The 25,044-nt window shown below is 41.5% G+C and overlaps 1 protein-coding gene across 1 annotated transcript in view; it reads left to right on the forward strand.

Moving 5' to 3' along the window:
• LRP2 (LDL receptor related protein 2) overlaps positions 1-25,044 on the forward strand; it is a 227,247-nt gene that overhangs the window by 113,308 nt on the left and 88,895 nt on the right. The window contains exons 25-35 of the mRNA XM_008258707.5: positions 271-648; positions 1,860-2,108; positions 3,478-3,689; positions 4,418-4,602; positions 5,254-5,482; positions 6,422-6,599; positions 9,599-9,727; positions 13,729-13,895; positions 14,814-14,957; positions 19,133-19,242; positions 24,043-24,220. Coding sequence (XP_008256929.3) covers positions 271-648; positions 1,860-2,108; positions 3,478-3,689; positions 4,418-4,602; positions 5,254-5,482; positions 6,422-6,599; positions 9,599-9,727; positions 13,729-13,895; positions 14,814-14,957; positions 19,133-19,242; positions 24,043-24,220 — 2,159 coding nt within the window. The remainder of the gene's footprint in view (positions 1-270; positions 649-1,859; positions 2,109-3,477; positions 3,690-4,417; positions 4,603-5,253; positions 5,483-6,421; positions 6,600-9,598; positions 9,728-13,728; positions 13,896-14,813; positions 14,958-19,132; positions 19,243-24,042; positions 24,221-25,044) is intronic.

The following is a 25,044-nucleotide window of genomic DNA, read 5'->3' on the forward strand; positions in this document are numbered from 1 at the left end:
ATATTTCTGTATCACACAGTGTAAGGGAAGGCTTCATATCATTTTAGCCTTTAAAATTAATTGTGCAAAAAAAAAAAAAAAAAAAGAGAGAGAAAAGAGAAAAAGAAAAAAAGAAAATATAAAAAAAAGAAAAAAAAAAACAAAAATTAATTGTGCCAGAGTCATATGATAAACTTGCTTATTGATCCAGCATCATTTCCCGTGGATCTAAACTATAAAGGGGATTATATTTTACATTCACAAACCCATTTCCCTCCACGTCTCTTCTAGCAACCAGACCCCCTGGCATGTGCCATTCAGATGAATTTCAGTGCCAAGCAGATGGTTACTGCATCCCAGATGTTTGGGAGTGTGATGGGCATTCAGACTGTGTTGATGGATCTGATGAACACCATGGCTGCATCCCCAAGACCTGTGCTCCATCTCAATTCCACTGTGACAACGGAAACTGTATCCCCAAACATTGGCTCTGTGATGGGGACAATGACTGCAGGGATTTGAGTGATGAGAAGGACTGTCCTACTCAACCCTTTCACTGTCCCAGTTGGCAGTGGCAGTGCCCTGGCTATAGCATCTGTGTGAATCTGAGTGCACTGTGTGATAACGTCTTTGACTGCCCCAATGGGACAGATGAGTCCCCACTTTGCAGTAAGTTATCTGACCATGGTTTATTGGCCATAAATTCATTCTGAGCAGTAATCGTGTGTGTATCACCATCGTCACAGTCCCTGTGTAGCTATTTAGGGAGGGATTTTAGTTTCTCTATGAGTTTAGGCCTGTGTAGGGGTAACTGTAATTGAATCCAAATAAGTCTCCCCTGGATCATATTTCTCATTAAATTTTTGCACTTGATTATGTGTTTTTACTTCTTTTTATGTGTTTATAGAAATGAGACCAAATGAAGCTGTTAGATTATCAAGTTAAATTTGATTCTGTTGGTATTGTGCTCATGAATTTTTCTAACTTTAATATTTTCTAATTTCAATCTGAACCTGCCACAAAACAAATGAAGTTGAGAATTTGTGTTTGCTGTGATTATAAGGCTATGATTGGCATGTAATCCTAATTACTGTCCTTTCTTTCTTTCCTCTTTAATCAATGCTCATTCTCAGATGAACCCCAGCCAGGTATGATTGTAAAGTATTTTAGATTCTTATGATTTAATACATATTGTGTTTGTGCTGAACATGTCCTGATTATTTTGACTTCCTCTCCTAGTGCATGTTCTGTGTTATAACTCCTAGGAATAAGTTAGAGTACCTAAGAGAATAGAGGGTATTAGCATCCCCAGGCATGTGCATGTGATCTATCTTTAGGTGGCTTCAGTCATTGCCATTGTGACCTGAAGAGCAAGGAATGACAGTATGTTAGTTGATCTCTGCCCTCCAATGCTTCAATTACCTTTCCCCCTCCATTTTTTACCTCTCATAGATATTCCAGCCTTCTCCCTTAAATGTTTAAATCTTATCTACCATTTCTGTATAGATATAAGAATTTCAGTGGAAAAAAGCAAGAAGCGTGTTAGGTTTCTTTGCATGTTTTATCAATGACTCTTTTGTTTATTGATGCCAACAGTACTTCCCCAAGTTTTTTTCATTGCACTAAATGGAGTTATACTGGAGGATTATAGTGGAGAAAGTGGCTCAAGCCCAGTGGATGTGAATAATAGCCGATCCTTAGGCAAATCAGAGTAGATACGGAAGGGCTTGGGGAGTTCATCCAAGTGAATGTTGCTCTTAGCTCTTCTCCAGGCATCACATTGAAGGTGGCATGGGACTACATGACAAATAATATACCAATGAAAATCAAAGAGGCAGAGTCCTGACTTTCTCCTTCATGATTCTCTTTCTTTATTCCAGACCAGGCGAGCTGCTCAGATTTCAATGGTGGTTGTACTCACCAGTGTATTCAAGGACCTTTTGGAGCTAGTTGTCTATGTCCGTTGGGATACCAACTTGCTAATGATTCTAAGACCTGTGAAGACATAGATGAATGTGATAATCCAGGCTTTTGTAGCCAGCACTGTTTCAATATGAGAGGTTCTTTCCGGTGCTCATGTGATAATGAATACATGTTAGAAGGTGATGGGAGGACCTGCAAAGCTATAGGTAATTATTGAACTTAAAAGTGAGACTTCTGAAAATGAATCTTGATATGAATGGAAGGGGAAAGAGAGCGGGAAAGGGGAGGGTTGCGGGTGGGAGGGAAGTCATTGGGTGCGGGGGAAGCCAATGTAATCCATAAGCTGTACTTTGGAAATCTATATTCATTAAATAAAAGTTAAAAAAAAGAGACTTCAGTAGCCAGTTTAATAGCATACCCCAAAGCTCAAGGTCAAATGGTTGCATGTAGGTATTTGACAATGTTTAGGGGTCAGATTGGATATAATCCTACACAGGTTTTGTAACCTCCTTACCTTAATTTCTTGTGAGGATTAAGTGTGGTAATAAACATAAAGATCCTGATGTATTTTGCAAAATAGAGGTAAAAGATTTATAGGTAGAAGATGATATTTTGTTATTTAAGATAGTATCAAGTGGTTTTATAGTATTTAAAAGTTATTTTTATAACATACTTAAATATTTTTACATATGTTTAATACATTGAATTCAGGCTATATTAATTCAGTTTCTACAACATGAAAATGACTATACTGAGTATTAGGATATTAATTTGGCTGCTTGAAAAGTGACCAATAAACAAAGCTGAAACAAAATAGAAAATCTTTGTTTTACAAATAGGAGTGTGCATGATAGACAGTGCTGGGGGTAGAGCTGGTCTGTGACCCTCTTCATGCGGTGTCCACATATATGTAGGGATCCAGGGGTATTGCTTGTGCTCAGAAAGGAGGAAAGGCAAAGAGAAAGCGGAAGGTAAGCAGCTTCCTGTGAAGAATGTGACTTGGAGTTGAATGCCTCATCTCTACTCACATTCTGATGGTCAGCACTTACTCCCGTGGTCACTGCAAGTGGCAGTGGAGGCAGACGAATGTGATCTTGTGCCAGGTTAAAACTTGGCAGGTTTTATTACTAAAAAGAAGAAAAGGAAAGAAAGCATAGTGGGAGATAGCTTTAACTCTCTGCTACACAGTTAAGACATGATCCCTACTATCATGAAGACAATGATGTAGTAAGGTAAATAAGCGAATATAAATCCAGCACAAGGAAGAATGTAAACAAACTTCCCTGCAGGATGGGATTTAGACACCCACTGAAATATAATTTAAAGAAAAAAGATATTTTAGAAAGCGTCTAGAAAATCAATTCACTCTTAAGGTTAAGATTGAAGTGATTAAAATCACTCTTACGAGGCTCCCCAACCCCTGCCATTATTTGGAGTCACATCTTCCTTCTATTGCCCAAGTTATTGCATCAAATACTTAAGGAGTGCTTTGATCATGTTTTTTTTTTTTCCGGAATCACTGACATTTATGCTTCTCCCCTCACTCCCCCCCCCCTTTTTTTATTATTTTGACAGCATCTGAAAATCTGCTATTACTTGTGGCAAGTCAGAGCCGAATTGTTGCTGACAACATCACCTCCCAGGTCCACAATATCTACTCATTGGTCCAAGGTGGTTCTAACATTGTAGCTGTTGATTTTGATTCAGTCAGTGGTCGGATCTTTTGGTCTGATGCAAGTCAGGGTAAAACCTGGAGTGTGTTTCAAAATGGAACAGACCGAAGAGTGGTAAGGACATTTCTGCTGGTCTTTGGCCTGACTAATTCCCCATTCTTAGGTCTGTTTGCTGCTATTCACCTGTGAGAGAAGACCCTACCTCCTCCGGGGTGGCTCCCATAGTCCCTACGTAGGGCACATTGCACTCAGGAGGCCTGACTTTTCAGAACTTCTAATCTATGGGTCCCTTTCTGAAGGCAGAAGTGATTGTGAGTTGCAGGTCACGTGGTGTAGAGACCTCCCAGGGTCTCTGAGATTCCTTTTGCAATCTTTTTCAGTGGGTGAGAGCAGAGGGAAATGCAAGAGAGCCCAGGGGTTATTTTCCTCACTCTAATGTAGTTAAATTTCTCAGTCCACTTCCTGGAGTTTCAGTTTGGTGACTTCTGATACTTATGTTTCCTCTGCTCCTTAGAACTTTATTTTGTAATTGTTGGTGCTTAATCAATAATAATATTACCCTTGTTACACAAACTTATAAAGTTTCATAAATTGCCCACTTAATGAATGGATAGCGTGTTTAACTGCAAAAACTTTTGAAACCAAAATGCAATTACCTACTAATCTAACAAGAATATTCAGTGCTATGAAATCTTGTGTGTTTTTTCTAAAAAAATAGCTACATAGGAAAACAATTTCACAGGATAAATTACATGCTGAGGTTATCAGATAATTTCCACTTTTGAATTTGTTTACCCTCTTTAGATTTCCCCTTTTATACTATTCTATTTTGTTTACTTTAGGTACTTGACAGTGGTGTTGTTATGACACAATCTATTGCGGTAGATTGGGTAGGTCGTAATCTCTACTGGACAGACTACGCCCTGGAAACAATTGAGGTCTCAAGAATAGATGGGAGCTACAGGACTGTGCTGATCAGTAAAAATGTGACAAATCCAAGGGGACTAGCGTTAGATCCCAGAATGAGGTAAGACTTTTCAGCAACAACAACAAAACGGGTATGTTTCTGCCTTCATTTCACATTGTTTACCAGAACTCCCTGGTTGTATGAAGAATAACATTTTTGCCTGCTACTCATAAAGCAAAGAGAACTTCTCCCATGTGTTTAGAAATATTTGAGGGTCTCCTCCTTTGAATTTACTTAGATTCTATAACTTAGATTCTTTTCTGCACGATGGTGAATATTCAAAGTGATACTGGCTTCCTAGATATTGGAAAGCATTAATTACACACCAGCGAAATTTATGATGAGTCTCTGAGGAGGAATAGATTGATTCTCTTCTCTAAAACATGACAGAGTAGACCAACAAGGACAGATGGATTTTTTTTTCTAGATCAGCTACATGTGGATTGTACACAAACATGAATTGGCACTGAGATATTTCAGTGTCATAATGTACTGTGTTATAAAATGTCATAAAAACACCCAGATGGCTTGTGATTGCATTTTGATTAGTTTTTCTTTGTGACACTCCAAGGAAATAATAAGCTTTGTGCATAGATTCTGATCTGGAGATGATTTATTTTAAGTAGAGCCAAAACTGCGTGTTGTATCATTATAATGACAGTTATTCTTCATATGTGCCTTCCAAGTGGTATAACCAGGTTCTTTTCACAGTGACCATCTAATGTTCTGGTCTGACTGGGGCCATCATCCTCGTATTGAGCGAGCCAGCATGGACGGTAGTTTGCGCACTATCATTATCCAGGACAAAATCGTCTTGCCCTGTGGCTTGACTATTGACTATCCCAACAGACTGATCTACTTCATGGATTCCTATCTCGACTATATAGATGTCTGTGATTATTATGGACACCATCGGAGGCAGGTGGTAGCTGGTGATTTGGTAAGTTGATAGTGAGGAAAGCCAAATTAAAACTACAGTAGTGGCTACATAAATAACAGGGTGTCAAGAAAACTGAGATTAATTTCTGTATCATAGTCATTATCAGGTCAATTCAGGAAATATCAACAACAGGGGGAACAACCCATCCTCTATCACTCACAGGAAGGTAAATATTTTTTATCCCAGTTCATGTTCAGATTGTGCCATGTCCTGGATGGATTAACAGCTCATTTGATTTTAGTTGTTATTGCTTCTACAACTGTATTAAGCAAAAAGTAATAATTTAGATCCATACTTCTTAATTAAATCATAGGCTGTTATTTATTCAGTTTTTTAGAGTAAATTCTATTGAATTTATTTTTTCAATTTAAATGAAAAAAATACAGAAAACATTTTATCAAGGAGTTGTTAATGACCTTGATTTAAGATTGCCCTTGTTAATAATTCCTGTAACTTGAAGATTCCCTGCTTTCAGGGAAAAGACACCTAAACTGAAATTGATGGAGGTGAATTAATGAACAGAAATAACAATGGAGCAGGAGTGGTGATAATGGGGGTGGGTGGGCTCAGAAGTAGGGGATGGTGACCTTGAACTAGGTTCTCTGGTGACATCTGACCTCTGGTAGGTGATCTGGAGACGTCAACTTGCTTTCTGTGCTTCAAATGGTTCTCATTTGTAAAATGGGTGTCCAGTGGTAATCCAGAGGAAGCATGGAGAATAAATGACAGTGGTGTATGAAAATGTCCTTAGTGGTATGGTAGGACACAGGACAAGTGCTACATTATTTTTTTTCCCTGTTTTATACAATGGCTTCTCTGTGTTTTTGTTAAAATTCAGTGCTAAGGGAAACCATCTTTTTGAACAGGACTTTTCTTCTACTTGGCTTCTCTGGACTCTTTCTTCTGGCTGAGGTCTCACTGTTTCCTTTGGCTTCATAGATTCTGCGGTATCCCTACGCCCTCTCTGTCTTTGAAGATACCGTGTACTGGACTGATGTTACTACTCACCAGGTGATGAAAGCCAATAAGTGGCACGGAGGGAACCAGTCAGTTGTGATGTTCAATGTTCACCAACCCCTTGGCATCGTCGTGGTTCATCCTTCAAAGCAACCGGAATGTAAGCGATACAGAGAAACATCCTGGCCGGGAATAGCTGGAAATCACTTGTTTTCAGAATGCTGAACACATGTGGCTGCAGACTTGCTTATTTGAGCCCAAAATTTTCCTTTTCTCTTTGCTAACCAACTCACCCCACACTCTCGATGGTCGATATTGCCATTACTTTTATTTGCCATGAAAACTCAAATCTGGTTTGTAACAGTAGCCCATATGAATTCTGTCATTTCTGTTCAGTAGTTTGTTTCTGCCCTCTGTGACCTTTATCTGAATCTCAGTTTCCTTAGCTGACAGATGTTGCCCAGACAATATGAAGAATCTCCAAAAAGCCAATGGAAAAATGTGTATTATTAAAAACCTATGGGGCCAGTGCCGCGACTCACTAGGCTAATCCTCCGCCTTGCGGCACCAGCACACCGGGTTCTAGTCCTGGTTGGGGCACTGGATTCTGTCCCGGTTGCCCCTCTTCCAGGCCAGCTCTCTGCTGTGGCCCGGGAGTGCAATGGAGGATGGCCCAAGTGCTTGGGTCCTGCACCCCGTGGGAGACCAGGAGAAGCACCTGGCTCTTGGCTTCAGATCAGCGCGGTGCGCCAGCCGCAGTGGATATTGGAGGGTGAACCAACAGTAAAGGAAGACCTTTCTCTCTGTCTCTCTCTCTCTCACTGTCCACTCTGCCTGTCAAAAAACAAACAAACAAACAAACAAACAAAAAAAAACCTATGGGTCTGTGCTGTGGCATAGTGGGCTAAGCCTCTGCTTGTGGTGTTGGAATCCAATATGGGCACTGGTTCAAGTCCCAGCTGCTCCTCTTCTTTTTTTTTTTTTTTTTTTAAGATTTATTTATTTATTTGAAAATCAGAGTTACACAGAAAGAAAGAAAGGCAGAGAGAGAGAGAAAGAGAGAGAGAGGTTTTCCATTTGCTGGCTCACTCCCCAGTTGGCTGCAATGGCTAGAGCTGTGCATATCTGAAGCCAGGAGCCAGGAGCTTCCTCAGGGTCTTCCCATGCTGGCACAGGGGCTCAAGGACTTGGGCCCTCTTCTACTGCTTTCCTAGGTTATAGCAGAGAGCTGGATTGGAAGTGGAGCATCCGGAACTCAAACGGGCACCCATTTGGGATGCCAGCACTGCAGGCGGTGGCCCTTACCTGCTACACCACAGCACCGACCCCAGCTACTCCTTTTCTGATCCAGCACTCTGGATGGCCTGGATTTCCCAGGATGGCCTGGGAAAGCAGTAGGGGATGGCCTAATTCCTTGGACCCTTGCATCGCTTGGGAAACCAAGAGGAGGCTCCTGGCTTCTGGCTTCGGATTTGCTTAGCTCCAGCCATTGCAGCCATCTAGGGAGTAAACCAGTGATGGAGGACCCTTCTCTCTGTCTCTCTCTATCTCTGTCTATAATTCTGCCTCTCAAATAAATAAACAAAATATTTAAAAAATACATTTTGTGCACCAGAGTAAAGAACCTGAATTTTATTTTTTCATGAAAATTTTTTTAAGTATCTTTGTACTGTGTGGCTTAAAGCAGCTGATTGTTAGGCCTCATTTATTATCGCACCATTGCCTTACAGTGGCTCTGCTGTGGTCACCCCAAGTCATTCTACAATGCATAGTATGACTGGTTAGGTGAGTTAAAGTTAAAGTTTTTATCTATTGTGTTTATTTATTTGCAAAGCAGAGAGCCAGAGACAGACAGACAGAGACCTTTCATCAGCTGGTTTACCTTCCAAATGCCTTCAACAGCTAGGACTGGTCAGGTTGAAGCCAGGAGCCTGGAACGCAATCCAGTCCTCCCCCATGGTTGGTAGGGACCTAATTACTTAAACCATCATCTCCTACCTCCCAAAGTGTAAAGCTGGAATTGGAAGCAGAGCTGGGACTTGACCCTAGGTGCCCTGATATGGGGTGTGGGCATCCTACATGGCATCTTTGTATGCAGAATGCTCACCCCAGGTTAGATGACTTAAAGCTTTGGCCTTGGTAGTTTTCTTTCTCGTGGTAGGGGGAAATAAGTTACTTAATAGACACACAATCTTTTCTACCTGCTTTCCCTGGCTTTCTCTCCACTCACTCTTGCCACAGTGGACCTCACTATGGGACAGAGGCAAACCAGGCTACTTCCTGTCTCTGAGCTTTTGCACTGGCTCTTGGCTCTACCTGCGGTGTCTCTCCTTCAGCTCTCTGCATGAGTCGCTCCATCCAGTCATTTAGGATTCTGCTGAAGTGTCACTTTCTCAGAGAGCCTCTCCTTGACCCCCCTGCCTGAAACACCCACTACTTTCATAGATCTTTCACTCTCGACCCTCATGTTGTAAAATTAGACACACACAATTTATGAGCTTAGTGCTGTCTCTTTTTTACTGGAATATATGCTCCATGTTTGTAGTATCCTTTGGTGTGTATTGAATGTTTAACTTATTTTGGCAAATAGATTGGGTGATAGTTGAGCACAGTGTATGTCCTAAGAACAGTTGGGATACAGGAAACATCTGTGAGCTTTGGATGAACACAGTGTCCCTCTTTTCATGGAGCCTGATGGTGCAGAGAGGTCACCAATGGAAAAATACAAGATTATCATCTAACTAAATTTGGGTTGTATAGGGTAAATGTCAAGGTCACATGGCAAACACACAACCTGCTTAGAGGCAAAAAGATCCCTTCTAAGTTAGGCAAGGGGACAGATTATCTAGCATCGTGTCTCTACTACTAGGTTCTTTCTCACTCATTGGCTGTTTGTAATCAGGTTAGACTGGATTGATCTGTGACCTTGGGTATGTCACTCTTCCCTCTTGCGCCTCTTCTTTATTTTATATTGAAAGCACTATACTAAGAATGGGGAAAAATATTTTAGAGAAAATAAAACAAAACAAAGCACTGGAGTAACTTGAGTGCTGTGTCTCCAGATATTGGGGGCCCAAGGAAGACAATACCAGTGCACAGTGCACTTAACGTGGAGCTCTTCCACTCACTAGTGCTTTTCCCTCTTCTATTCCCATACAGCCACGAATCCCTGTGCCTCTGCCCACTGCAGCCATCTGTGCCTGCTCTCCTCACAAGGGCCCAACTTCTTCTCCTGTGCTTGTCCTTCGGGATGGAATCTCTCTCATGATTCTGTGAATTGTGTGCGAGGTACAGTATGCCCTTTAAATGTAGTCTGGAGATGGAGCTTGCCACAGTGTATGACCAGGAGTAGAAACTCTGATATCACCTGCATCTGAGCGTGGGCAGTGTTTCTTTTGGATCAACAGGTGTCTGTGGAGTGTGTGCTATATGGGGTGACTTAGTTGAGTACCCTAGCTGCAATCATAGTGTCTGTATATGTAGTTAATGTTATCTGTGCATATGATTGAACGATTGTTAAACTCATGCTTTCATTGGCTACAGGTAGACTTTTATGACTAACTAGATAATGGGGAGGTCCAAATTGTTACTTTGAAAGTAAAAATTCTTGACATTGGTGTACAGCTTGATTTTTCAGGCCCATTGTTTTCATTTTTATTCTCATAACCAATAGCCTAGGTCTTTTGACCCCAATTTCAGTGCCTTTACTTGTTCTATCTGATACTTCAAAAATTAGAGTTATCTCATAGGAAATATTTTCACTAGTTGAGCAATTTAATCTTCATCTCCTCCTGGAGATATTTCAGTTGGTTGATTGCCTAGTGTGTGAAGGATTATGCCAAGCACTTTAGGGAGTAAGAAGGGGGGGCAGGATTTAGGTAATCTACAAAAGACATTTCTTCTGGAGTACGTAGATGATACGTTGGATGATAAACTGTCTTTAAAAACCAATCTCCATTGCTTAAAAACCTAAAAGTTACTTTATATCCAATTTTCTTTCATTGGTAAGTAAAGTGAATGTGCTTTGATACTGGTAAAAATTGCTGTAGGTAAGTTAAAATGAGATGTTTAATGATGATGCATTCCTAAATTAAGAGACAATATGAGTCCCAATCTAAAGAGAAATTCAGTTTTCAAATGGAAAGCATGTACTGAATCCAGGAAGTTTATAGTGTTTACAAATTATGCAGATGTAGGCATACTGAAAATAAAATTCCATCAGCATGTAATATTGCCTTGTGATACTTTCATGATGAAAGATTTTAATTAGTGGTACTGCTTACAGAGGCATTGGCATCACCATTTTTCTTCAGAGACTTATTATGTGCCTAATCCTTGTTGACATTGTTTAATTTAGTGTGTCCTCAAGTCTTTTAGGAGAAAGATTAATATGGGTTACAGACATTTTGGATACAAAGCATTCTTTCACCACACAGAGACTGTTGAACTGTGCACTGGGGATTGGTGTAACCAGTATTACTATCTGATGCTGATTGATAAGTGTTAATTCTAAATAGTACCTTTTCTTGTTTCACAAATAATCACAGTGGTGGTGGTCCCATGGGCTTTTACTGAGGTGGAATTTTTTCAGTATTTCCCAAGGGTGTCTGAAAACCCTTTGAGTGATGGAGCGCCAACATATGCTAACTGATAAAAAGATTGTACGTCTTACTTTTCAATAAGAAGTGTAGAAGACTTGTTACCATCTATAGTTGGAAACATTTTACTTGATTTAATTGTTCAGTAGCCTTTAAAATAGTGTTTACCAGGTGTCTGGAATATCTTTGGAAGTGCTGTGTGATACTTTTATGTGAATAAGAAGATCCTGTCTATTATCTGTCTTGTAAAAATATGCGCTAAAAAGTTCGGAAGAAAACATACACAAGTGCCAATAGTGGTTATAGTTGGATAGGGGAATTATGGGATATTTCCAATTTTTTTTCTAATTTTATGAATTTTTAAAATGAGAGCTTTCTCTGTATGAAATGTCTTTTGACTTTTTAGAAAATGTGTTCCCTCTAATGCCAAACCAAATAAAACTCAAGCCAAAACATCTTCCCAGCACTGCCTAAAATAAACCACCTCAAATTCAAATGAGATTTCAGTCCAGGGGACACAGGCTGCTGCTTCAGTGATTATATGCAAAATTACATGGAAACACCCCTTCCTTGCACTCTAGGACAGGCTGTGGGCCAGCTTGTGTAGGGTGTGACTTGAGGAGGACCTAGGTTTGGGGGTTGGAAGTTTGGCCCACTGTATTAATTTCCCATTCCCGAGTATAGATCCTTCACTCTTCTGCTTTAACATTGACCTTAATGGGCTCATGATAGGAAAAGGAAAAGTAAAGAAATGACCTTTAATTTCAAAAGACCGAGACCCGCTGACCTGGGACAACGTAAACTCACCTCCTCCTGTACTGCTTGCCATCCAGCACTGGGCGCTTCCATACCTACTCCTTCATGCTATCAGCACAGTGAATTGTAAGGGCCCATACACCTGATCTCACCCTCTAGATGCCAAGTTCCTTGCAGGACAGCCTTTAGCTGATTCATAGAGGCATGCTCATTGCGTGTGGCACTTGGTGGCATTGAGTAAATGGTGAGTGCACGCCATGCTCCCCAGTACCCCTTTGTGCTCTTTCCCCAGTCCTGCGTTTTTCATCCATTTGATCCTTAGAAAGGTGTTTAGGGTCATGAAGGCGCTTTTCCTTTTTTTTATTCCAGTGTAGCATTTTCATGCCCCCCTGCTGTCCCTCAGGTCACTTCCCTGTGTTATCCCCCACCACAGTTCCCACACTTGGAGCCAGGGCGGTGTGAAGCAGCAGCCCATCCTCTGCCCCGCTGCCCAGTGCTCACAGATGGTGGGTGAACCTCCTCAAGCACACAGCAGGGACCAGATAAAGTGCTGGGACACATCCCCACTAAGGAGTAGGGTGGGTGGCGCTGAAGGGAAGAGCTCCTTGGAGGAGTCAAGCAGGCCCACGTTTGTTGGGTGGGAAATGCAGTGTTTAGATCCTAAGCAATACTTTGGTTGGGAATTATTCCAGTTAAACGAAAGGAAGATTCACCATTAAAAATTTACCCATAGACATCACACAGATCCTGCGAATTCCATTTGACCCTTGCAGATTTGCCATGAAATACTAAATGCTACAGGGTATAGTACTTGGTAAAATATAAAGCATGAAGAGTTGCAAAATTTACATTTGTACTAGGCTAATAAATGGTGAGTTTTTTTTTTAAAGTAATAGGATAGGAACAAGGAAAAGCTGAGATGTGAAAATTAGAAAAAAAAAGTGTCAAAATAATGTTGCTGAAAATATATCAAAGTAATGGACACATCATTTTTAAAAAAGATTTATTTTATTTATTTGAAAGAGTTAGAAAGGTAGAGCGAGCGAGAGAGAGAGGTCTTCCATCCACTGGTTCACTCTCCAAATGACCGCAATGGATGCTGGATGACAGCCAGGATAAAATTTAAATGATTTTTGACAACAATTTATTAAGGGGCTAAGTGAATTAAAGTTTAAAGAATGTATTACAGAGATGTCTAAGTTACAAAATATAGCTACTAATGAGAACTTTAGGAGATGTTATTTACATATCCAGTTATGCATCCATGCATTCTTTTGGTTAGCAAACACTTTATCGAATAACTATGTCATGCCATGCATGCACCAGACCCCGGGGACACAGTTTAGAGCAAACCAGACACAATTGCCACTGTTTGTGAGTTAGGATCTAGTGGAAGAAGACATTAGTCAAATAATTCATGGGACTAGAAATTATATTCATTTATTTACTAATTCTCTAATAAGTACTTGGCAATACTTTGTAGTGTTCTTTTATTTTCTGAACATGCTTAAAACTAATTCACCAAGATAGTCTAAAGGTTTTCTTTTACAATTTTTTTTTCTTGGCAAAGTCTATTAGTGAGGTTTGTCCTTGTGTAGAAGTGAAAGAACTTCCTGATTGTGAAGCCTATCAAACTTGGATGATTTATCAGTGTAAGGAAGGAATTAGAGGAGTAAGGCAAACATTCATCTGTCTTGGAAAGGCCCCTTTGGCGTTGTGTGTTTCCTTGGAGGTCTTGTGACCCAGCCTTGCACCGAAGCCCAATGGGAGGCCTGAGGCTGTCTGATGAAGTCTCTCCCGTGCATTATTTCTATTGCTGCAAAGCTGCAATGGCTCCCTGGCCCGTACGATGGTTGTAATCCATTGTTTCCCCTTACTCTCAATGTCTGGGAAGAGTGGGGTGTAATTTTAACTAATATTCTGCTATTTTCACAGATGAACAACCTTTCTTAATAAGTGTAAGACAGCGCATAATTTTCGGAATCTCTCTTAATCCTGAGGAGAAGAGCAATGATGCTATGGTTCCCATATCAGGAATACAGAATGGTTTTGATGTTGAATTTGATGACTCAGAGCAGTTCATCTACTGGGCTGAGAATCCAGTAAGTTCTGAATACATTTCGAAGTATATCACTTATTCCCAAAGAGCTTGCTTGCACTGATGCCTTCTAATAGGCCAGTGTTTTCTGGATGGGTAAAAGGAAAACCATCCGGAAATTAACTTATGACTAAATTCAGTGGGGGATATAAATATGAGCTTTCCTTGGACCAAAGAACAAGACTCTTTAGCTTTAGAATAACACACATACTTCAGGTATGGGGGCTATTATTTATTCATTCAGCAAATATGTATTCAGTGCTTACAATTGGCCCTGCACTGAACTACCTGTTTCACATGGGAAAATATATGCCAGGAAGAAGTAGTCACAAGGCTTGCCCTGGGGAGCTTAAGTTGTGGAAGTCACTAGAGTAAGTACAAGTGATCATAAATCAGAATAAAAGTAGTGGCTCCCTCCGGGAGTTCCAGGAAAGCCTTTGACGTGGTGCAGGGGCCTTCCTTCCGAATCTTTGTCTCCAGGGTAGGCATGAACATTCCTCCGATTCCCTTCCCCTACAACAAGAGGCCTGTAGGATTGGGGGAGGGGAATATCAAGGATGAGAGGAAGGAGCCTTGTGTTTGATTTTTATCACCACCCTTATGTAATAGACACTCCTGTCTGTGGCTTGTGTTCCTTTTCCCTGTAATCATGAAGAAACATCTCTGGAACTGGTATCAGACCTCGCCTGAATGATAGCCTGGTGCGAGTTCATGACATACGTAAAAATCAGTGTGTCAAAAAGGCCTCCGGCATTTGCACGACACACAGCGAGCCTACGCCAGGGCTCCGAGCCTGTGTCTGCCTCTTCTTCCAGAGCGAGGGTGTCAAACACAGCAGCCAGCCGTAGCCACAAGGAAGGAAGTACTCTGGCATGGAAGCTGAGGCCTGGGGGCATCTCACCTCCCCTGTGTTCCCTTCCAGGGTGAAATTCACAGAGTGAAGACAAACGGTAGCAACAGAACCGTGTTTGCTCCTCTGTCTCTACACGGAACATCCATGAGCCTGGCCTTAGACTGGATATCAAAAAACATGTACTATACCAATCCTCGAAGTCAGTCTATTGAGGTAACGATTCCCTAGTACTATTTACACAATCACTGGTTTCAGATTCATGTAAAATCTGCTTTCAAGGATTCTCATCCTGTGGATTTGGAAATTATTTTCAAGTAAAAAAAGCAAAAGAGAAGAGATGTTAGTGTTAACTATCCAAGTCTCTGACTCTGAGGGAAACTACCTTAAAAATAAATTATTGGGACTTTCTACTGCCCTATTTTATTTACTCTAAATTGTTGATACTGCCCAGTTCCTGTAAAAAGATCGTAGGTAATTTGCAAAATAATATATAGGAAGATAGATTAAAAATTGTCTAAGGCTTCCAGCATAACAGGAAGTCATAGTAGGTAGGGAATTTTCATTTGGTTTTCTCATCTAATCTTCAATACTATTTCAGTTCTCAACCAAATTTACATAATTCCCTCTGTGCTTAGATGCAAATCTTTCTGTGGCTCCAGTACAGTTTTTCTAACAGTAACATAGAAGGAAGAAACTCGATTCTAATTCCTTTGATACTTTCTTCTTTGAGATAAGTGTTCTTTTTACTCTAATTCCCAGAAGAAATTCTAGATGGGGTCCAGATATGAAATCATATAGAGTAAATCTGAGGTACTGTGACTAGTATTGGCTTGCTCCACTTTGGGACAGCCACAAAACATGTAAGGGATTATTAACTTATGAGAAGTTTGGAAGTGATGCCTTCTAAGGCAAGGGGAGGATTTGGTGAGAGGGGTGTTTAGCGGAGCCATGTGGAGTGAAAGCTCACTGCTCGGGGTGGGCACCCACCAGTGAGCTGACAGTTCTGTGTAGCACTGAGAAAGACAGATGCTGAAGATGAGGAAGGCACACAGCAGGCGGTGTGTAAACTAGAGCAGATTCGCTAGGAGGAGAGCACACTGGACTGAGTGAGGCTTTACAGAGAAAGGGCTTTCCTAAGCATCATCTCATTGAATCCTCACCACTTGAGGGCAGACAGGTATAGGAGCTACCCACAATGACGGGGAAATTGGGGATATGGCCAAAGCTAACCCCTGGAGTATCTCAAACCAGAGGGAATCAGGTATTAACAGGAGGGGAGCCTTGGAGGCTCATCTGGTTGAAGGCTCTTGTTTTATACTTGAGTGACTGAGCTCTATAGAAATTAAGAAATTAACTTAAATGGTCGGCTTTACTGTGCTGATTCCCAAGTAATATTTCATCTTTGCATTGTTATAAACCACAGCTTCAGTTATCAGGGTTTAATCCCATTTGACAGTGGTTGAAGATATTTTTCATGATCTCAACTAAAAATAGCACCCTCCCATCAAAACATAGGAAGAATTTATAGCCTAAGCCCCTTAACACCAAACATATTTCTCTTTCATCTTTATTTTATTTATTCCAATTTTATTTATTATTTTCAGTTTATGGAAAAGGTACAGAGATAGAGATCTTCTGTTGGCTGATATATTCCCCAGATACCCACAACCGCTGGGGCTGGGCGAGGTCTGAGCCTGGAGTCTGGATCTCAGTCTGGGTCTCCAACCTGGGCCATTATCCAGGGTGTGCATTAGCCGGGGCTCAAGCCTGGGCACTCTGATAAAGCTGTTTTATCTGCTTTCTCAAGTGGTGTTTTAGCTACTGTCCTGAATGTCCATCCTTTTTTTCTCTTTTAAGTTAGTCATTTTCTGAAAGCAAGGAACGTATCTTCTCCAACAGTGTTAGGTGCAATGTAAAGGCCATCAGTTAAGAATAACTCTTGGCTGGCGCCGCAGCTCACTAGGCTAATCCTCCACCTGCAGTGCCGGCACCCTGGGTTCTAGTCCCATTTGGGGCACCGGATTCTGTCCCGGTTGCTCCCTTTCCAGTCCAGCTCTCTGCTGTGGCCCGGGAAGCCAGTGGAGGATGGCCCAAGTGCTTGGGCCCCTGCACCTGCATGGGAGACCAAGAGGAAGCACCTGGCTCCTGGCTTCAGATCGTAGCAGCCATTTTGGGGGTAAACCAACGGAAGGAAGACCTTTCTCTCTGTCTCTCTCTCTCTCTCACTGTCTAACTCTGCCTGTCAAATAAATAAATAAATAAATAACTCTGTGTGTGTGTGTGTGTGTGTGTGTGTGTGTATGTGTGATGCATGCACAAGGCCACTTTAACTACATAAACCTAAGTTTGTAACCGAGCCCCAGTGTGGTACAGAGGAAGCTAATTTGACTTGGTGTCTAAAGACCTGACTTTGAGTCCATCTTGCGTCCTCATTTTATTGATTAATTCAATAAACTTATAAATGCTTTCAATGGATCCATCCCATGGTTTTACCCCAAGATGGACAGAACATTTTTTTGTTTTTTGCTTTTAAGTAGCTCACACATCTGAGAGACAGACACATACAAATACCCTTGCTGTGGTGTGATGGAATAGAAAATGCCGGTGATTGGCAGCAGAGGTAGCAGGGAGAGGAGACAGAATGACAGGCTTCCCATTAGCAGGTATGTGGAGGCTGAGCCTTGAAGGATGATCAATATTTATTTCTGCCAAATGAAGAAGTAGGGGAGTGTTATCCCATTCAGAGAAAACACTTGAACAACAGCCTGAAATACAAAAATGCATTTTATGCTATGTTTCCTCTACTCATGCTCTACTTGACCTTGGACAAATGACCTCTCTTAGCCTCTGCTTTTTTATCTGTAAAATGGGGTTAATAACTCAGTAAGTAAAAGTGCTTTATAACATGGAGGTATCCTGTGCATGCAAAGTGCTGTTTGACCAAAGAGCAAATTGCCTTTTTGGATTTGGAAATCCAAATTGGATTTCCCGTTAGATCATATAAATTGTAAGCAATTCTTCCAGGCAAATGCCAGATTAATAAAGAAAATATGAATAGTGCTCTCTTGCTTTTTGCCTATATAATATTTTTTCCAGCATAAGGATAATTTCATTCCAAATACTTTATATTTTCATTGAAAATAGAAACTTCAGGAAATTGTTTTCCACTAGGGGTAGCTGTGTGCTTATTCACTAAAAGATATTTTGTAGTTGAAAAGTGAAGTTTGCAGAGAGGCTGTATGATAGAGAGATCTTAGTGCAGAAAACAAGGACCCAAACTTCCCTTTGAACCAGGGAAATCCTTAGGCCCACGAGAAGGAGAGAGCTTGTAGCATAAGAAGCAAATTGAAAAGAGAAAAATCAGCTTAGTCCCAGCAGGAGCTCAAGGTACCAGATGGGGCAGGTGTTTAGCCTAGTGGTTAAGGTGCTGCTTGGGACACCCAGATCCCATTTTGGAGTGCCTGGGTTGAAGTGCTGCCTCTGTTTTTGATTCTAGCTTCCTGCTCTGTGCACCTAGGGACACAGTAGGTGATGGCTCATGGACTTGGGTCCCTGCCATCCTCACAGGAGCCCTGGGTTGAATTCCTGGCTTCCAGATTCAGCCTGTCCTAGCTCTGGATGTTGCAGGAATTTGGAGAGTAACCCAGGGAATGAGAGCTCTCTGACTGTCTGTCTCTAAAAAGGGGGGCATTTATGGAACACAGCTGTGCCGGATGCTGTGCAAAGTGCTTTACACATGTGTGTATCATCGCTTAGTTCTGTGAGATCTATGAGGAAACTACTGCTACCCTTCACATTTTACTAGTTAAGAAACTAAGTAAAGAAAGGTGTATATAAATTCAGATCATATAGTCAGGACTTGGCAGTGCAGAGACTTGAACTCTTGTGTTTGAATTCAGGTTTTTGACTTGGAGCAGAATTCACCTTAACTCTGAATGAATTCAGACTATTTTGATCAACTGTGTTTGCCATGATGGGTCATTGAGTGCCTTGGCCCAGTCATTGGCGTGCAGGAGAGTTGTAGGGCTCCCATTTGTTTTCTAGGGTTCTCTCAGCTTTTCCTGAAGAGCTTTTTTTGTTTGTTTGTTTATCCAGATTGTGTTTTTGTATTTTTCACCATTTGAGTCTTTCTTTTTATCCTTTCCTAAAAATTTAAGTGAATTGAACTTAGGAATTAGGAGATGATTTTTGATTTTCTTATTCTCATTTTCTATTGAGCTGATTTCCTCAAAACCTGAAATGCAATTGAAGATATCTGAATATCATACAAATCCTCTTTCATTTTTTCCTCACCATGTTTGGAAATTTATTTATGTAACATCTTCATTTCAACATTCTTTGATTCCTGAATAGGAAACTCAGTTCTAATAAGTGATTTTGTGCTATAGGTTTTGACCCTCCGGGGAGATACCAGATACAGAAAAACCCTGATTACCAATGATGGGACAGCTCTTGGAGTTGGTTTTCCAATTGGCATAACTGTTGATCCTGTTCGTGGGTGAGTGTTCATAAATGGTACATATCTGCTGCACAGCACCATTCTTATTAATATCATGATCTGATCAAATGAAAGAGTTCACATTTAGGACTTTCTGATTTCACTTGTCAACATTTATAAATTGTAGATCTCATGGAAAAAGAGAAATAGTTCTATTTAATATAGAGGATATGATTTATATTTTGTTCCATGTTCTTCAGATTGATGTCGTGCACTTGAACTTCATGCCAACCAGAGAAAGAACTTCAGAAATTTTAAAATACATGAATAAGAATGGATAATATATTCTGACTTTGAATGAACATGGGAAGCTTAAGGGATAGAAAGCACTTGCAATGACCTTGAAGGATGAACAAGCTTCTTGTAGGTGGAGAACAGGTTGCAACCAGGGAGTGATATTTGAGGCCAAGGGAGCAGCGTAGGCACAGGACTCTAGTAGTATTTGGTGTGAATACAGAGAGGCCCTGCAACCAGAGGCTTAGAGCAGGTGGCAGTTGACCAAATGGGAGATACAGCAGTAAAGGTCATTTGGTGACAAATCATAGAGGGCCTGTAGTGTTATGCTAAGGAGTTGGATTTCACTTTATTTTTTGGTAATAAGGTGTCAGCAGGGAATTTTGAGAAAAAGGAGTGACAAAATCAAATCTGTGTTTCAGAAATATCTATCAAGATTGGAGTGGAAAGTGTCAAGAAAATAAATTAAAAAATATACAATGGGCTGAGGAAAAGACAAGCTTAATTGTTTCTCACAAGGTATTTGGGCAGAGGAAGGAGGAAGCTCTATGCTATACAGGCATTCCAGGACCCAGGCTGATTATGACTCCACTGTCTTCAGTAGGGGACTTCTAAGGTCATCCTGGGTGCTAACTTCTTTGATAAGTGGAAGAAAGAACATTTAGGATGTGCTGGGAGGTTTTCATTGACCAGGCTTACAAATAGTGTGTGCCACTCCTCACATTTCTTCAAATGGAATTCAGACACATGACAAGGAAGACACATAACTGCAAGGAAGGATGTGGAGTCCAGAGGAAGATGTTGATTGGTGACTGGAAGAAATCTCTGCTAAGGGACCCAAGTAGGGAATTTAGGGATTGGTTACAAAGATAATTCAACATATAATCTGTACCTTTGACCTGTCGCGTCTCGGCCTTATCCACTATGGCACAGTGCCGGCCCCTAGGAAGTTTTAATTTTGAGTGAATTCATAATTCATTAGAGTTTTGTGGTGTGTCTCTTGGACTTCTATCAGTCTGGAATAGGAGAGGAGAAGGAAAAAATGGCAGGAACTAGCAAGATAGACACTATGGGAGAAGTTCACTAGAATAAACATTGATGAAACAATTACTTATGAAATCCAAGTAAAGAGGAACTCAGGCAGGAGTCATCTGCTTTGTGACGTCAGGAATGTATAATTTAGAAAGGAGGATAAGGTGTGTGTGTGTGTGTGTGTGTGTGTGTGTGTAAATAGCCATAACCCAGGTGCACCTATGACTAAGAACTGTGAGAGAGGCTAAAAAACTGGAGATGATAATGCTACAGGGAAATGACTTTTCAGCTTGAGGGATGTGATGCCGTTTGGAGTAGATCTTAAAGTGTAGATAGAATTTCATAAGCTGAATTGATTCTGAAGCCACCTTCCATGATATGAGGGAAGAAAGGTAAGAGCAAAGGCAGAAATATGAGAGAATGTTCAAGTCACCAAGAGCAGCCCATTTGGGTGGGGAGGAAATTAGAAGAACTTAGAATTTCATCAGAAGTGGCAGGAGACACAACAGGTCAAAGACTCGAGGGTATAGTATCTTAGATGGTAAGAAAAACTCTTGAGAAAATTTTGGTCAGTGTTATTGAATCAGTTGTTGCAGAAAAATATCTTTATGGGTAATCAGGGATAAATATTGATGCTATTATAGGATCTGTGGTGACATTTGGAAAAGGCTATTCAGTAGCTATCAGTAGATTTCAGTAGGAAGGAGTTCTTCAGGACTAAGGAGTTAAATTTAGAAAGGAAGGTGAGATGTGACTACTCTGAGTTGTATAGTGAAAATTAGGGAAAGATGAACTTATAGGTCAAAATGTAAGAGAACATCACTTTTTTTTAAAGATTATTTACTTGAGGCAGAGTTTCAGAGAAAGAGATAGAGAGAAAGAGAGAAAAAGAGAGGTCTTCCATCCACTGGTTCACTCCCCCAGTTGGCTGTAACGGCCAGAGCTGGGCTGATCTGAAGCCAGGAGCCCAGAGTTCTTCTGGGTCTCCCACATGGGTGCAGTAGCCCAAGGACTTGGGTCATCTGCTCTTTCTTTCCCAGGCCATGGAAGAGAGCTGGATTGGAAGTGGAACATCCAGGACTCAAACTGGTGCCCATATGGGATGCCAGCATGACAGATGGATGCTTAACTACTATGCCACAGCGCTGGCCCCAGGACATCACTTTTTGAAGAGAAGGAAAAGTGAGCATAGTTTTTGGAGGAGGTGAAAGATCAATGATGAAGAAATAATTGATTGAAAATAAACATTATAGGGGAAGGAATTAGAAATGTATGGTGAACAGGCATGACTTAAAAGAGCCAATATGGGAATTTATATAAAATAATCTGAGAATGAGATTCCTCAGCTAAGATTAGGAAGATTTTTTTTAAGATTTATTTATTTATTTGAAAGTCAGAGTTACACAGAGAGAGAAGGAGAGGCAGAGAGAGAGAGGTCTTCCATCTGCTGGTTCATTCTGCAGTTGGCTGCAACAGCTAGAGCTGTGCCAATCTGGAGCCAGGAGCTTCTTCCAGGTCTCCCATGTGGGTGCAGGGGCCCAAGGACTTGGGCCATCTTCTATTGCTTTCCCAGGCCATCACAGAGTGCTGGATCAGAAGTGGAGCAGCCGGGACTTGAACCGGCGCTCATATGGGATGCTGGCACTGCAGGTGGTGGCCTTACCCACTACGCCACAGCACCAGCCCCTAGGAAGTTTTAATTTTGAGTGAATTCATAATTCATTAGAGTTTTATGGTGTGTCTCTTGGACTTCTATCAGTCTGGAATAGGAGAAGAGAAGGAAAAAAGGGAGGAACTAGCAAGATAGACACTATGGAGAAGCTCACTAGAATAAACATTGATGAAACAATTACTTATGAAATCCAAGTAAAGAGGAACTCAGGCAAGGGTTAAGGGCAAAGAACAAGTTTAATAAGAATTGGAGCAAGGAAGAGATGGAAGAGTTTGATCAAAGCAGAGAATTTTAGGTTTGAGAACTTAGAGGCAGAGAAATTGAGTTGAAGATGAGGTTTTTGGATGGGCATAGTTAATTTGCTGGTGGAAGAGGTATGTGAATAAAAGCTATTTGAATTAAGGGATTTGAGGACTTCTGAGAAAAATGTGTAGGAGGATTGTCTATTGAGGCTATAGCAGGACACGAGGTGAAAAGGAATTAAAACTTGGACAGGGGCCGGCGCCGCGGCTCACTAGGCTAATCCTCCGCCTAGCGGCGCCGGCACACCGGGTTCTAGTCCCGGTCGGGGCGCCGGATTCTGTCCCGGTTGCCCCTCTTCCAGGCCAGCCCTCTGCTGTGGCCCGGGAGTGCAGTGGAGGATGGCCCAGGTGCTTGGGCCCTGCACCCCATGGGAGACCAGGAAAAGCACCTGGCTCCTGGCTCCTGCCATCGGATCAGCGCGGTGTGCTGGCCGCAGCGCGCCGGCCGCGGTGGCCATTGGAGGGTGAACCAACGGCAAAGGAAGACCTTTCTCTCTGTCTCTCTCTCTCACTGTCCACTCTGCCTGTCAAAAAAAAAAACAAAAAAAACAAAAAAAAAACACTTGGACAGGGAGTGCAGTGGAGGATGGCCCAAGCCCTTGGGCCCTGCACCCCATGGGAGACCAGGATAAGTACCTGGCTCCTGCCATTGGATCAGCGCGGTGCGCCGGCCGCAGCGTGCCGGCCGCGGCGGCCATTGGAGGGTGAACCAACGGCAAAAGGAAGACCTTTCTCTCTGTCTCTCTCTCTCACTGTCCACTCTGCCTGTCAAAAAAAAAAAAAAAAAAACCAAACAAACAAACAAAAAAAAAACAAACTTGGAGTCAATCTAAACGTTGTGTCCTCAGTGGAAATGAGAAGCAGCCTTTCACACCTTTTAATGAATTTTCATGCCATGAACTTCACAGTGCTGCATAGCAACTGTAGTTCATGTGTATTTGCATATTGAATATAGTTAATTTATATCACTTGATCAATATGCTAAAGGGATTCTACTTCAAAAAGTGTGTTCCTTACTCTGCTATTTTCTGTGTTAAATTTCAAAATCCTGCATTTTTATTAGCAGAATCAGATTAGGCAAGAAAGCAGCTGGTTGTGGTAGATGGTAATTTGGAGAAAAATGAAATAAGATATCTGATAAGTGAGTAGGGAGATTCTTAACAAGTTTTTACATAAGTTTTGGCCTTCTCAATGTGCTGGGTAGTACATGATTGTTTGAAGAGGGACTGACTGCTGATGTGGGTTCCTTTTTTGTTGTCAACTTCCCTGTCTCACCAAGCTCACATTCCAGCCACCAGTGGAAGATCCTAGCCTCTTGTTTTAGCACCATTTTAAATGGCATAATAACTAGGAAACATACAGACATTGGTAGAACACTGGTTAAGTATTCATCCACATTTTATATACATCAAGATATTGATGTTTCAGACTTCCTTCAATGGATTGTGAGCATCTTAAAGACAAGAAATACATACTTGAAATTGTATATTTAATTTACAGATGTGCTTCCTTCCAATTCACCTTCTGTTTCATTAAATACTGATTTTTTCATGGCTGTAGAAAACTGTACTGGTCAGACCACGGAACGGACAGTGGGGTTCCTGCCAAGATTGCAAGTGCAAATATGGATGGCACATCTTTAAAAACTCTCTTCACTGGGAACCTTGATCATCTGGAGTTTATCACCCTTGACATCCAGGAGCAGAAACTCTACTGGGCAGTCACTAGCAGAGGAGTGGTATGTGCACGCTTGCTCTCTTGGTCTTCATTACTGAGCTCGTATGGCTGAGATTGAGTGTTCTGGGTTGTCTGGCAGAGGTTCTTAAAACAACCTTATTTGGGCCGGCGCCGCGGCTCACTAGGCTAATCCTCCTCCTGCAGTGCTGGCACACCAGGTTCTAGTCCCTGTTGGGGCGCCAGATTCTGTCCCAGTTGCCCCTCTTCCAGGCCAGCTCTCTGCTGTGGCCCGGGAGTGCAGTGGAGGATGGCCCAAGTACTTGGGCCCTGCACCCGCATGGGAGGCCAGGAGAAGCACCTGGCTCCTTGCTTTGGATCAGCGCGGTGCGCTGGCCGCAGCAGTCTTTGGAGGGTGAACCAAAAGAAGGAAGACCTTTCTCTCTGTCTCTCTCTCTCTCACTGTCCACTCTGCCTGTCAAAAAAAACACCAAAATACCCTTATTTGGTAAATTGTACCAGTGTTTTGTTTCTCTTTTTCCCAATAACGTCTCTCTGAAGCCAGTCTTGTCCTGGTTGAAGTCCACTGCTTTGTGGTATGTGCCTTGTTCTGTATAGAATAATGTGTATTAGTTCTTTTCCTCAATCTTTGTTTTTCTTTAGGACAAATCAGTTTCATTGGTCACTTCTTACTGGTCCATCCAAAAGCATTTCTTTTGGTACTTTAGTGATGTCAGTGCATTCCTTTAAAACTATTCTAGGTTCTCCAATTGTACAGACAAAGGAAATATATACAGTTGGACCTCTGTGGCTTCCACATTTGTGGATTCAGCCAACTATTGTTAGAAAATATTTGGAAAAGAATTGCAACTCTACTGAATATGTATA

The sequence above is a fragment of the Oryctolagus cuniculus genome, chromosome 3 (genome assembly GCF_051225735.1).
Source record: "Oryctolagus cuniculus isolate XC-2025 breed Fujian yellow rabbit chromosome 3, ASM5122573v1, whole genome shotgun sequence".
Classification (NCBI taxonomy): domain Eukaryota; kingdom Metazoa; phylum Chordata; class Mammalia; order Lagomorpha; family Leporidae; genus Oryctolagus; species Oryctolagus cuniculus.